Here is a 14,577-nt window from a genome sequence, read left to right on the forward strand (position 1 = left end):
CAACCAGGGTCTGGGGCGGAGCCCCAGCCGCCGGAGGCAGAGAAGACCCCCAGGAAATAGTGGGGGGAGAATTCTATTTTGTACGTAGCTGTCTAATCCCAGTCTTCGTCGTCGTCTTCGTCGTCGGAGAGGGCCACTTTGCCCTTGCGGGCGTTGAGGGCTGAGGCGAGCGCGTCGGCCAGGCTGGCGTTGCCGCCAGGGGCTGCTGAGGGGGCGGGTGTGGGGGTTTCTCCACGGGCTTCTTGGAGGATTACGCTGGGACGGTCGAGCTGGGATTTGTCGACCTTGCGGAGGGATCCAATGCCAGCACCGCGGATGGACGCCAGAAGAGCGTCGCGGCCTCCGTCGCCAGTGGGGAGGGGTGGAGCAGGAGGACCACCGGCATCGGCTTGGAGTGGGGGTGGTGGGGGCGGTGCTCCTGGTGCGCCACCGGGAGGTGGAGGTGGCGGTGGAGGAGGGGCGGCTGATCCGAATGCTGGTGGTGGTCCTGGAGGTGCTGGAGGAGGAGGTGGAGGTGGTGGGACTCCTGCTGTTGGTGGAGGAGGTGGTGGTGGTGGAGGAGGAACTGCAGCATTGTTGAAACTGGGAGGAGCTGCTGCTGGAGGTGGGGGTGGGGGCGGAGCTGGGGGTTGAGAGGTGGAAGCGGGTGGTGCTACACTGGCGACAGGAGGAGTGCCTGCATTGTGGGGGCGAGGGGGCGGTGGGAAAGACGAGATGGGTTTGACGTCGATTTTGACTGGTGGTGAAACTGCCTGTGGTTGTGACTGTGGCGGTGGTGGGGTTTGATAGGGGTTGAAAGTTGGGGGTTGGAGTTCGGGTTGGCCTGGTGGGGGCGGTGGAGGTGGTGGAGGTACGCCTGCTGCTGGTGGGGGTTGCTGGACTCGACTTGGGGGTGGGGGTGGAGGAACTCCACCTCGTTGTGGTGGTGGAGGTGGTGGAACAGCGCCTCGTTGTGGTGGAGCTGGTGGGATATATTGACCAGCACCAGCAGCACCAGGAGCGGGTGGTGGTGGCATGCCAAACTGTGGGGCTTGTCCATTATTAGCGACTCCTCGAGGAGGTAATGACGGTGGTGGAGGTACTGGACGACCGGCTGTGCCAGGAGGCTGACCATATGGCGAAGTGGGCTGTTGGCCATATGGAGATGCAGGAGGTGGCTGTTGTTGATATGGGGGAGTTCCATATGGATTGGCATTTGCTGGTGGGGGTGGTACAGAGCCACGAGGGGGGAGTGAAGGAACAGGACGCGCTGATCCTGGTGGTGGAGGAGGTGGTGGAACTCCTCCAGGAGCAGTAGCAGGGGCTGAGGGTCGTGATGGGTTTGATGCAACTCTTTGACCGATAAATGGCATTGGTGGTGGGACTTTGTATGATGTAGGTGTAGCGGTTGCACTGGATGGAGTTCCTGGTTCTGGTGATGGAGATGATGCTGATGAACCGGATGGTACACTGGTTGAAATAGGTGCAACAGATGGTGGACCAGCTGATGCTGATGGTGCTGATGTAGATGGAGGAGTAGCTTTCTTAGGAACATTGGGCGGTCCAGGAGGTGGAGGTGGAGGTGGAGCCTTGGCTTTACGAGTGGCTTTCGTGGAAGACGACTCTGAAGTTCCACTTCCAACACTAGCTACCGTCACAGAAGAATCTGATCTGTTTCTGCCGTTACTAATACCACTACTACCATTACTAGTAGACTCAGTAGCTGCTGAAGATGGAGCAGATCGTCTTGGAATAGGTGGCTCTAAACCCACTAAAGGACCACCCTGTTGTCTAATATATTCTTTAATAAATTCTCTGTTTTCCGCAATCATTTCTTCAGTAATGCCCTGACTAGCCAGCTCCGCATATAATGGTCTCCATTCTGGAGGAGGTTCAGAATCATAGTAAACAGGACCCGAACTACCCTCGAGATATAACCGTCTTCGAAGACCCGTAGGATCACCTCGAGGTCCCTGAGGTGCTGGTGTATTGGCCTGGATCTTATTAGCAGTTTTCTTTAAAGCAATGGCATTTTTATTGTTCAGAGTGGCCTTTGAAGCGTATTTCTCTTTATTCTGAACTCTCTTAAAAAAATGTGAAGCTTCCGATTCCTCTTCAAACAACAAACCCGCCAAGCACTCGTCGAGCTCAAAAGTGTGGAAAAACGACCGATCCTGGTTATACTTGAAGTTGATATACAGCTCTTGATCCCAAATGACACCTCTGTGGGTCGCAATGTCAACCAATTTCAGGAAAAAGGTGTTTCCTACCAAGTCATTGACAAGCGTAATGGCACCAGAAAGGCCCGTATAAGTCCACGAGTTGGCATCTGGATATGCTATATACAGTCTAGCGACCGTCGCATCGACGATCTTGTTGCTGGCCTTGGGAATGGCCCTTTTGACCTTTTCCTTATCAGCGTCTTTCAGAATGGCCATTTTTGCTTTGCTCAAATATCTGCTGTAGCTAGCAGTCTGTTGACACTCTCTGTGGATAGAACCTGACGTTGACTCTACCCGTTGACTCTGTCAGTTGATTGTGTCAGTCGATTCTGTCAGTTGATTCTGTCAGTTAATGCTTGACTCTGCCTATAAACTCTGTCAGTTGATACTCTCACTCGACTATTGATGGAGTGATGATTCTGCCAGTTGACAGTCTCAGCTGATAATCAAAGTTGATTGTACCTGACTGCTGATTCTGTTTATCAACCCTGTCAGTTGACTGTGTCGAATATGTCACTTGAATGTTGACGTCGGTTTGACTCTCTCTGCTGATTGTCACACTTGACTGTGACTGACAGCCCTTTTGAATCTGCTAGTAGCCAACTTTCTTAGACTGTGTCTCGTCTCTAGCCTCTGTCGTTGATTCAGCTGAAGATCACTCAACTTTAAATACTAACAGCAGACGCTTCGCGTGGACACTGTATACTCCACACAGCTCCCGGCGACGACGATGAAGACCACGACGATAGCTCAAAGGACCCGCCAATCGTCGACTTTTCAATACAAACAGGAGTTCAATTAAGTTCGAGCGACCTAAAACCAAGCTCTCGAGTGATTCCAAACGCTCTTCTGGATTCCAATGTCCAGTTCGCAGTCCGCTTGCAATGGCTATATACTTCCGGTGAACGTAGTACTACTACTCACCTACCCACTGTTTCCAGCATCCACCGCTCTAACCCAGCCTCGCCAGCAGCCACCCAGCCGTGCCAGTAACCCACCCATTGCATTACCCTGCCCACTCCTCAGCCCTGCTCCATCCTAATAAAGCTGCAAGTTCACCAATTTTCGACCTCCAGATCAAAAATCTACAACCAAACATGTCCGGACGTCAAGGTGGAAAGCTCAAACGTACGTCGTCTCCGCGGGGTTTGCCTCCGGCGGCTGGGGCTCCGCCCCAGACCCTGGTTGCTCCTCTCGCTTCGCTCGAGTCGGGCGTGGTGGGCCCAGTTGGAGAGAAAACTCCTGCGAAGCAGGAGCAACCAGGGTCTGGGGCGGAGCCCCAGCCGCCGGAGGCAGTCCCCCCTCCCCTAGCAGAGGAAACTAACAGCGGCAGCTCTTAAGCAGGCCAAGAAGAAGACCAACGAGTTCGAGGACGAGGAGGATCAGGCCTTCAAGGCCAAGCAGAAGGCCGACGCCCAGGCTCGTAAAGAGATGGCCAATAAGGCCGCCAAGGGTGGACCTCTTGTCGGCGGAGGTATCAAGAAGTAAGTTTTTTCGGGGCATCTGACCCCTGTCGCTCTCCGTTGGCGCTACTAACGTTTTGTCCAGATCCGGCAAGAAATAGAGGGGTACATACGTCAATAAACCGCAGTTAATCCGTGCAACAACTGCCCCGCTGTGGCGTGCCTCCGGCGGCTGGGGCTCCGCCCCAGACCCGGGTTGCTCCTGCTTCGCAGGAGTTGGCGGGGGCTGTGGCGCAGGGAGGGGACCAGCCTGGGTGCGGATGGGGGTCGTGGCGCAACGACTCGAGCGAAGCGAGAGGAGCAACCCGGGTCTGGGGCGGAGCCCCAGCCGCCGGAGGCAGATGGGGCTTGTGGCGCAACGACTCGAGCGCAGCTAGAGGAGCAGCCCGGGTCTGGGGCGGAGCCCCAGCCGCCGGAGGCAGACCGTGGAAGAAGGACATGTGGTAGTGGATGTAAAGTGTATCAGTTAAAATAAATAGAGAGTATTATAGCAATACAATGAAGGGCATAAATTCGTAAAAGTAGAGGGCCTGGGTCTAGAACCAGACGTAGGGCGAGTGGTAGGCTTCGTGGGCCGCGGCAGTTTGGGTGGTGCGGGGGACATTAGACCGGTTCGAGGAGGAAGAGGATGTGGTGGTAGAAGTTGAGTCGTCGAGGGCCACTGATTGGGGTACAGTGGCAAGGGCAATGAGGCGGGAAATGCGCTCGGTGCGGTCGAGTGGCTCAGTTTCGGTAAGAAGACCCAGGTTCGTGAGGTACTTGTGAAGAGCTTCTTCAGAGTCGTTGTAACTGGGCAGTTGGTTGTCGCCGTACCACCACTCGTCGGGTTGGAATTCAGATGAACCGTTATCGTTTGGAGGGGTAGAAGAAGATAGGGTGTAGTTGGAGTCGGCAGGTGAGTCAGAATCGGTGTCCATGGTCGAGTTGGTCTCTTCGGGAATGGAATAATGAGTGTATCGCGGTGGCAGACACTGGCGGACCATGTGCTCGAACCGGATGTTTTTAATGAGACGGAGAAACGCTTGGCATCGGGCTTGGGACGAGAACGGAATTGTGGCAATGCTGTTGTTGTCTTTGTAACACACGAAGAACCACACACGTTTGGTCGACTCAATGGCTTTCATACAGCTTAGACTGGTGATATCCAGGGTGTATCCGTCAATCAACTCGCTCTTAGGTACAAAGATCAAGCGTTCAGAAGTAACGTAAATGACTCCAGGGTGGGTTTGATCGGACAGTTCGTCATGGCAGTTTTCGGTAATAGCAGCAGTTGTCGAGCCGGATGAGGAGTATTTGTATGAGGCAGGACATTGTGTTGATACAGTGATGGAGCCAGTGGAGCCGGTTAGTGTCGTGCATTCAAGGGTGGTATTGCCAGTAGAAGAAGCAGAAACAGATGCAGAAGTAGAAGAAGTGTTGCAACGAGAGGTTGTTGAGGTGGCAGTAGCAGAAGCAGAAGCAGAAGCAGAAGCAGAAGCAGCAAATGCTGACATAGTGACACCGCCAGCAGTGTAGCTCGACCGACCAGAAGTAGAAGAGGTGTTGTCGGGGTTGGTGCTGGCAGTAGTAGCAGTGCTACAACGTCTGCATTTCAGACGCTGTTGCTCCATTTTCCATTTTGATAGTTTTAACCCGCTCTTACGGTTCGAAAACCGTTGTAGTAGGACTTCGTTTGGAAGGAAAATAGGGTCTTCTGACCCGCCTTTAGGACATGGGGGTTCATTGGGATATGAAACTTGGCTGACAGAAGAGACGTCCAAGTTCGACGAGGCACAAGAGCTGGACAGACTGGAAGACGACTCGCGAGAGTCGGTGGGTTCAAGAGGGCTCGTCAAGTCGACAGAGTTAGAACCAGTCTGAGACGAGATGTTACGAGTACAAATACAGGGGCCCAGAGAGGCAACAGGTTTGGCAGAAAGGGTCTCCCTTTTAGACCTCCTGAAGAAAGAGAACGGCGTAATCATCTGAGATGTGTTTGCAGTGAGAGTGAGAGTGAAAAATCAACAAAAAAAATAACTGAGTAACAAAAGAGATCAACAGCAGTGCAGCTCCTCGGCAGGTTTAACGAGAAGATCAAATCAGAGACCAGATCAGAAACCAGATCAGGATCAGTAGTATCTTAACAAGTTAGTGAGAGCTCTACTACAAATCAAGACAAACCAGTAGTACCACTATTGTACCACCACCGTCCTCTACCAGAACTATTAAAGGTTTCAATATCACAAATCAAAAGTTAAACCAACTGACGAACAAACCAACTGACCAACCACCCAACCGACCAACTGACAAACTCACAAACTGACAAACTTCCCTACCAGCTGACTCCCAACTCACTTACCAGTACAGACTCAGATGCTAGCAGCGAGTCAAAACAAATTCCGCGATTGACAACCAGATACACCAGACACAATATATACCCCGGAGCAGGAACAAACAAACGAACAACCGGGTCAGACACGAGGCAAATTAAACTCAGTCTCAACCAGGTCGACCAGGTATGACTGACAGAGTTTGGCTGGGTGCTTCAAAAACAAGACTGATTTGGGTGATAATGACTCGTGAGAACTAAAAATAAGATTTCACGATAAAACACTCACCAGACTGTACGACTCAAACAGAGATCCAAGTTGAATAACAAGAAAAAACAGATCACTTCAAAAAGTGTCGATAGAGAAGAACAAAAAAACAACAAATAAACAGGGATCAGCCCAACCTTTTATATAATAAGTGAATAAGTCCACCCCTCACTCCAGACCACTGATTCTACAATGGGCAGACAGGGAGATCCATGCGCCAGTCGTCATAGAAGGCACTCGCCTCACCCACCCATTGTACACTATCAGCTGCATGCACCACTAGCGTCGAATTAAGCACCTGATTATGCGACCGTATCATCCTAGCCAACGCCAGAAATAGCAAGTGCTGCTGCTGCTGCCACCGCCGATGTCGCCCGGCCCAGCCAATGAGGGGCTTTGAGTATGCACTGTCTATGCATGCCCTACGCCTATCTAGGCTATGCGAGCATCCAGAAATATGGGCGCCGCGAAGCGGGGGAGGGGCATGCCTCCGGCGGCTGGGGCTCCGCCCCAGACCCTGGTTGCTCCTCTCGCTGCGCTCGAGTCGGGTGTGGGGCACCCTCCAAATAACTCCTGCGAAGCAGGAGCAACCAGGGTCTGGGGCGGAGCCCCAGCCGCCGGAGGCATACCCCTCCCCCCTCTCTGCCCCTCAGACGAGCTGATGCACACGCTAATGCACGCCAACGCAGCATCAGCTGCTTCTGTACAGTGAAACCCTAACTTAAAACCCCTCCCCGCCTGTGTATTACTGTGTATTACAGTCGAGCCGGTCTTGGGCTACCAGGGCGTTTGAAAAAGTTTTTCCGGGTCTCTCTCGTTTCGGGAGCGAGGGGGAATGGGTTCTGGCTCCGGCGGCTGGGGCTCCGCCCCAGACCCTGGTTGCTCGCTTCGCTCGATTCGGGTCGAGGGGAGGGGCCTGTTTCTCCGAGGAGTCCTATTTTCCACCCGATTGTCCTCAAAAGCTCGCGAAGCGAGCACAACGGGGTCTGGGGCAGAGCCCCAGCCGCCGGAGGCAGGCCCCAACCCCCCAATACCGCCAACTGTTAGTGGTTTGTGACGTGATTAGGTCATCGTTGCCGTGTACTAGTGGTATTGGGATGTTCGGATGGTTTCTCCGGGGTGCTAGTGATGATGAGGGGGGAGCTATTTTTGGTTTGTCCGGAGGGGTCGACTGTAACGGTTACTGGAACGAGCAGGTTCGTGGGACCCTGCCGACGTCATTGGCGAACGGGCTCATCGCTCATGTCGCATCAGGGTCTACCCCTGATCTCCTTAGTACACGGCGACGGACTAATTCTCCTCGACTGTAACCCTGGTCTAACCAGCACCGGCCATGCGCGTCGCCATTTTAACCGGCGGGGGAGGGGGGAAAGGGGGCCTGCCTCCGGCGGCTGGGGCTCCGCCCCAGACCCCGCTGCTCCTCTCGCTATGCTCGAGTCGGGCTCGGGGGGAAGGAGGGGCGTGAATCTCCTGCGAAGCAGGAGCAACGGGGTCTGGGGCGGAGCCCCAGCAGCCAGAGGCATCCATCCCCCGTCCTCCAGTGTGGCTTGTCTCTGGCGCCCAGCTTGTTTCCCGTTTGGGTCTAGTCGGTTGGGCGCCCACATTTCTAGATGTCATTCCTGGCACTGGATCTGGATCTGACCATGATCGCCGATCTCGCTGGCGCTGCTACGACGAATCGGCCAAGCTGCTCTTCCTTCTCACCCCACTAACCCGCTAGCGACCCGGCTACTTCGTTCTTTTGCAACTCTACCAGTCGCCAATCCCTGTTCTGCTGCTACTACTAATTTAGCAGCATCCGTTTCCGGCTCAGGCCTCGGTCGCTAATTAATTCCCCACCATCGCTAACCTCCCCCTCAGCCTGGCCTTGCTATCCGCTATCCACCCAATACATCATCGTGCGGACCAGCCCTTACCCTGGTTTCAGCTGGACCCTGATTTCAGTGTGACCTAACCCAGGTCTTCTCTTCACGACTTTGGCTTGACGTCATGGGAGACCCGTGCTTCCGGCGGCCGTGCAACTGCGCGGACCCGTGGTGTTCGCTTCACGAACGACTGGGGGACGGGGGACATGCCTCCGGCGGCCGGGCTCCGCCCGGACCCGTGGTGCTCGCTTCGCGAGCGAGGGAGGGGGGTCAGGGTGGTGGGTGTGCCCTGGGTATTGTGAGAGAGAGGATCGACTCAGTGCAGTTAGGCAGGGTGATCAGACTCGGAGTCTCATGAGTGCAACAAAATTGAAAATATATTTTACGGGAATATCTTAAAATTAAGAAATCATCTCTAGCATGAAACTGAACCAATAGAGATGGTCGAACGTAATCCTAATGGTCAAATAATTTTATAATATTGACGGTTTCCACATGCCTCCGGCGGCTGAGGCGCTGCCCCAGACCCCGTGGCTCCTCTCGCTTCGCTCGAGTCGTTTGTCGTGTTTGTCGTCTCCAACCCAGGAAAAGTATCTCCTTCGAAGAACGCAGGGGCCACGAGGTCTGGGGAAGAGCCGCTGGAGGCCGCGAGGGGTCCGAGCCACCAGAGGTTGAGTGTGTAATGGGCAGAGCTCTATTGGATATCTACTGAAAAAATATTAGAAACTGCAACCGATGAAGTAGTGGATAAAGTAATTAATATTTATTCAATTAAATGAAATTTACAATTTAATTATATTTGTTGAATATAAATTACAAGTAGAAAATATATTAATTTTTTCATATTTTTGTAAAAAAATAGGAATGGTTGCTCGGAGTGAGCCTGGTAATGCTCAAATTTTATTCAGGACGCCGGAGGCATGACCTCCATCCCTCCAGAAGCAATTATCCACCGGAACACGACCGGGTCCGGGCAGAGCCCGGCCGTCGGAGGCATGTCCCCCATCCCTGAAAAACTTATTCCCCCCGGTCGCTCGCGAAGCGAGCACAACGGGTCCGGGCAGAGCCCGGCCGCCGGAGGCATGTCCCCCATCCCCGAGAAAAAATTAATCCCCCGGCCGTTCGCGAAGCGGGTACAACGGGTCCGGGCAGCGCCCGGCCGCCGTAGGCACGGAGGGTGTGAAGGGAGGAGGTTGTACCATCACATGAGTGTCATTAAATATTAAATATCATCGTCTAAAAAATCATGGGTCGTTTCGTCGTTCAGGGAGCCATGCTGGCTCGTTTTTTGCGTTTTTGCGGGTTCTCGCCGTGGTGTTCCACGTGGTGGACGTGGTCGTACCAGTAGCCCGGGATGCGAGTGAGGAATGTACAGTAGTCGACAGGACAGCTGAAGTAGCCGGCGCCATTTCGGTTAGAAGACACTGTAGACCCTTGTTTAAACTCGCGGAAATTGTCGCCTTCGATGGTACAGGTGATGGTGTCGAAGTGTTTGTTGTTTTTATGGGTCTGTCTGTCGGCAATCGACCGAAACAACTCGCCACATTTCCGGCATTTGTATGTCTGAATATGATGCAGGTTTTTCTTGTGTTGCCTCAGCTCGCTGGTCGACGAGAACCGGTCGAGACAGTCAAGACATTGGTACTGGTATTCCAGAGACTCGGTGTCATCGTCGTTGCCAGCTCCGTCATCGACCTGGTCTCTTGTTCGTTTTTTTAAAGGTACTTTGATATAATTCGCCAGTCCGGTTTCACTGTTGCCGTTGAACACGGACGACTTGCGTCTGTGTGATCCTGCTGGTTTACCGGCTGGGGGAGATGCACTGGGTGCTCTAGTGGAGAGCGGGTCTGGGTGGGGGGTGTGTGCCTCCGGCGGCTGGGGCTCCGCCCCAGACCCTGGTTGCTCCTCTCGCTTCGCTCGAGTCGGGCGTGGGGCCGGTGCGGTCGAGAGGGATGTGGAGGTGCTGTTGTTGTTGTTGGTGATGCTCGAGATGCTGATGCCGCTGCTGTTGCTGCTGCTGCTACTTCTGCTACTCAATGTACTATTATTCATGCTGTTCATTCTGTTCATCATATTCGTCCTGTTCGCTGTATTTGTACCATTTGTTCCATGCGTGGTTAATGAACTGACTGTGCCCGCTGTACTCGCTCTGTTCAGCCCTCGGTTAAAAGAACCAGAGTCCTCTTCAGATTCGGCCGAGTCTGTCAGATCAGAAGACGATGTTGGCGAACTAAACTCTGACCCGTGTAAACCTCCCGACGGCGTGTGCTGCACCCTGGCCGTTGCATGCACCCCTGAAATTGCCTGGGACGGACTGGTCCTGTATCTTAAGGCAGAAGTTTGATATTCCGGTTTAGGGTTGAGAATAGAATTAATGCGAGACGCGCCACTACCACCTACTGCTGCTGGGGTGCCAGCCGTTCCATCTCTATTCTCCGAGCTCATCCCATTGTTCAAGATACTGCTGACCGGGTTGTTGGTTAATAAAGACAGTGGGATACTCTGACGACGGATCATAGGTTCACCGCTGTGTGCCGTTAAATGCTGGTTATACAGCTCTGTGCTCTGGAATTTCTGGTTGCACCCAGTTTCTTTGCATGATATTGCCTGGCGCTGTTAGTATTCTGCCCATCCCGCTCACTTTCTTCCACTCTCAGCTCAAGTTTCTACGCGCAAAATAAATTTTTAATTCTCAACAGACCCAGAACTCCTGAATACTGAAGTATTTCATACCAGTGTTCACGCTTTTGTGTCGTTCAACTTTCGTTCGCCAAGATATATTTCTGCCTCCGGTCATCACTTGAATATCACCGTTTAACCGTACTTCTACTTACTATCATGCCTCACCCACTGCTACACTCAAGCTGTCCGTGTGTGAATAATAACCTCTCAGCGGTTCTCTCTCAAACGAAGCGACAATATCTGTATTTCTAGAGAAATCTTTAAAAAAAATTCCGTCACGAAATATATTAAAACAAGAACGTCAACCCTGGTAGATAAATAAAAAACGAAAAAAAAAAAAAAAAAAAAAAAAAAAAAAAAAAAGTTAAAAACATTCCAAAAAAGAAATGTGCAGAAAATTTTTGAGTCCCGCTAACAGAATATTTTCACCCACACCACCACCAAACCGGCCTCTCTCCCTCCCCAACCACATATCTCGCGTTTCCTCTCACTGTCATGAGCAAGGTCTGCCTCCGGCGGCTGGGGCTCCGCCCCAGACCCTGGTTGCTCCTCTCGCTCCGCTCGAGTCGGTCTATAGCGACCCTGACCTTATGGGTTAGGGTCGTAGTCACCACCGGGGTTTACGCACCGAAAACTGCCTAATTTGGTTCAAGGGTCGGACTTAACACCCACGCCCAATCCAGGCTCCTCTCTCTCCCACTCCACAGACCGGGCCCTCTTTCTCGGGCGCGGGTGTGCCTCCGGCGGCTGGGGCTCCGCCCCAGACCCTGGTCGCTCCTGCTTCGCAGGAGTTTTTCACTGAAAAACAACCGTTCGCAGCCACCCTCTTAACGGCCCTCCAGGTTCCCAGCCAACTCCTGCGAAGCAGGAGCAACCAGGGTCTGGGGCGGAGCCCCAGCCGCCGGAGGCAGACCCCATTCCCCAGTCGCCGAGACCCTGTCGATCCCCGCAGGGTCCCTGCAGCGGCCGGAGGCAGTACGGGCGCCATAGATGACGATGGTTACTATTGTAATGTACAGAGATGCAGCAGAGCGCCAAATAAATAACCCGGGGCCCGAGACGGGAGCTATTCGTAGTTGTCGGAGAGGTTGACGAGCAGCTGGGCGAGACAGCGTTTTGTGCCGGCGTCGTCGCGGAGGGTGTAGGAGAAGGTGGCATCGCGTAAGGGCTCAGGAAGGATTTGTCGGAGAGCCTCGCGGGCGCGGCCGTTGTCGCTGAGACGGAGGTAGCAGCGAACGACGTGCTTGAGAAGCCGTGAAGAGGCTGGGGGGAGTGCTACCAGTTGAGCGACCATGTTGGAAAGCACGACCGATACGGCAAAGAACCGTTCGTAGGTTTGACACACGTAGTTCAAGCCCATGTCGTCCATGAGAATCTTCTGAACAATAAAGATAGCCACGGTTTTCGATAATTCGGTGCCTGATTCCATGATACTGAGACACAGAGGAATGATCTCGGTGGACAGCAGGAACGAAATGACTTCAGGAGAATCGTTCTTGACAAGAGCTCCGACGACACCCAACGATGTCAGTCTTAGATACTCAAAAGCACGCGATTTGGACGACGTGTTAAGAAATGGGTAAATAAACAGTGGGATATGGGCATTAAGGAACAAGTTACGAGTTTGATCGTGAGATGCCACACATTGTAATAACGCGAGTGCATTACAAACGCGATTTGAAGCTGGAGATGACAATTGAGGAGGCGACAGAAGTGGGTAAACAGAGATGATTTCCTGTAAAAGACATGTCATGACACCAAACGAATGCCATAATATCAGAGCCAGCTCGTCGTACTGTTCACGTTTTTTCCCCAGTTCCAATAACGCTTGCTCGCGGTTTGGCCCGTGCATGAGCTCGAGAATCCATGCAAACACCCGGTCGTCGTCTGAAGTGTGTCTTTCTTCATTTCCTTGGTCAGTGGGAATTGGCAAAGGTAGACCTGTTCCAGCCTGACCCGCTGATGAATTGGCTGCGTTGATGATATTTAAAGCGCTAGCACTGATTCCAGCAGGCAGTCCAGTACCATTACCTCCGATATTGGCACCAATATTCCCACCTCCAAGGTTACCCTGTGATGGGCCCTGACTCATAAGATGTGGTTGTCCTGGGTTTTGTTGTGGCTGCTGCTGTTGCTGCTGTTGTTGTTGATGTTGTGATTGTGACTGTGGATGATTCTGAGGCTGACCCGGACCCGGAGCTTGACCTTGAGCTTGAGCTTGAGCTTGAGCCTGTTGTGGATGTAACTGCTGTTGTTGCTGTTGTTGCTGTTGCTGCTGTTGTTGTGGCTGTTGCGGTTGTTGTTGCGGATGCTGATGCTGTGGCAGCTGAGCGTAGTTCGGGCCTGGAGGACCCTGTTCAGCTCCACCCTGCTGACGTGCCACGTTGGCGTACATTTCTATTTCTGCTCACAAATGAGCTGTGAACTGCGACCCGCGACCTGCTTGAACTGATCTCGGTTCTGTAATTGCAACTTTCTTTCTTTCTTTTATCAATCTTTCTATCGACCTTCTGATCCAATATCCAGCACCAATTACACTCGTGCTGACGGATACCGACTTCTATTCACGTTCAATACCCTGAAATCTCGTGAACCAGCGTGACTCTAACCCGACAAGCTGATCTGACTATCCTTCGAGCTTTTCAAACCTCAGTCGACAAAAAATTCCACTGAATATCGCACTGATACCAATGCAAATTCTAACAAATCGCGACACTGGATAATAACCGAGAATCCAATTCTGCCAATTTTGGTGCCGATGTCGCTATTACTGTCGGACTTCTTTAATTACTACCGGTGCTATTTCTGCCAGTGGATGCTGTTGCTATCTGTCAAAATACAAATCAGAACCTAAATCTCTGTCCTATTCCACCTCTCGACACGCAACACAAACACACACGTGCACACACACCTCAAACCCGCCAGTACTAAACTTTCACTCTGGAATCTTCCGTGACTCGTCGCTACCGATACTGCACTAACAATTGCGATCTGTCGAACTCATATGTCAGCCTTCTCACTCGCACCGCATGAAATTTACTCTTACTCCTACACCGGGTAACATGCACGGCGCTACAGGACTTCTCAGTCAGGGAGGGGGGCTGCCTCCGGCGGCTGGGGCTCCGCCCCAGACCCTGGTTGTTCCTCTCGCTGCGCTCGAGTCGTTGCGTGGGGGTGCCAGATGGGGTTGGAGGGATGCTGTACCCGGGAAACTGGGTGTTTTTCAGCTTTTCAGCAAGGAGCAGGAGCAGCGGTTGACTCAAGCGCAGTCGCTTCTCCCCCACAACTTCAGTAAACTCCCCCAACCAACCCCCAAAATAAATTTATTGAATTATTTTAATTCATAGAATGAATCTCCCCCTCGAATATTTTAGCCCTGTAAATAGCAAAAAAACAACCCTGCTGTGAAATTAACAATTAATGACGATATCTTCACCTGGTGGAGTTACCCGGCTTACATTCTTCTTTGACCTCAGCATCGACAGAACTTTCTGCCAACTGAAAAATTCAAAGTGAAAAATCTGGATTCAGATTTCCCCTAATCACAATGGATCACAATAAATCAATTTAACAGGGCTCGGTAGACCTGAAATCCACCGCATGACATGTGGCTCACACACCCTTGAGATTACCCTCCCCCGACGCCCGACTCGAGCGAAGCGAGAGGAGCAACCCAGGTCTGGGGCGGAGCCCCAGCCGCCGGAGGCACGGGGCCAAGAGAAACCCTGACTCGAGCGGAGCGAGAGGAGCCGCGGGGTCTGGGGCGGAGCCCCAGCCGCCGGAGGCAGGA

The 14,577-nt window shown here is 52.8% G+C and overlaps 4 protein-coding genes across 4 annotated transcripts; all 4 read right to left on the reverse strand.

The window, feature by feature from the left end:
• Positions 1–92: 92 nt before the first annotated feature.
• On the reverse strand, positions 93–2,417 carry LAS17 (Las17p; the record flags this gene model as incomplete). The annotated part of the gene is made up of 1 exon (XM_018882581.1): positions 93–2,417. One exon carries the CDS (start codon positions 2,415–2,417, stop codon positions 93–95), a length of 2,325 nt encoding a protein of 774 aa, XP_018734316.1.
• A 1,783-nt stretch (positions 2,418–4,200) lies between these two features.
• On the reverse strand, positions 4,201–5,628 carry AWJ20_64 (uncharacterized protein; the record flags this gene model as incomplete). Its single annotated transcript, XM_018882591.1, has 1 exon — positions 4,201–5,628. The coding sequence occupies one exon, from the start codon at positions 5,626–5,628 to the stop codon at positions 4,201–4,203; it is 1,428 nt and encodes a 475-aa protein (XP_018734317.1).
• Positions 5,629–9,368: 3,740 nt separating this feature from the next.
• On the reverse strand, positions 9,369–10,622 carry AWJ20_65 (uncharacterized protein; the record flags this gene model as incomplete). The annotated part of the gene is made up of 1 exon (XM_018882601.1): positions 9,369–10,622. One exon carries the CDS (start codon positions 10,620–10,622, stop codon positions 9,369–9,371), a length of 1,254 nt encoding a protein of 417 aa, XP_018734318.1.
• Positions 10,623–11,853: 1,231 nt separating this feature from the next.
• Positions 11,854–13,182, reverse strand: CAF40 (CCR4-NOT core subunit CAF40; the record flags this gene model as incomplete). The annotated part of the gene is made up of 1 exon (XM_018882612.1): positions 11,854–13,182. One exon carries the CDS (start codon positions 13,180–13,182, stop codon positions 11,854–11,856), a length of 1,329 nt encoding a protein of 442 aa, XP_018734319.1.
• Between the last annotated feature and the right edge of the window lie 1,395 nt (positions 13,183–14,577).

The sequence above is a fragment of the Sugiyamaella lignohabitans genome, chromosome A, assembly GCF_001640025.1.
Source record: "Sugiyamaella lignohabitans strain CBS 10342 chromosome A, complete sequence".
Taxonomy (NCBI): domain Eukaryota; kingdom Fungi; phylum Ascomycota; class Dipodascomycetes; order Dipodascales; family Trichomonascaceae; genus Sugiyamaella; species Sugiyamaella lignohabitans.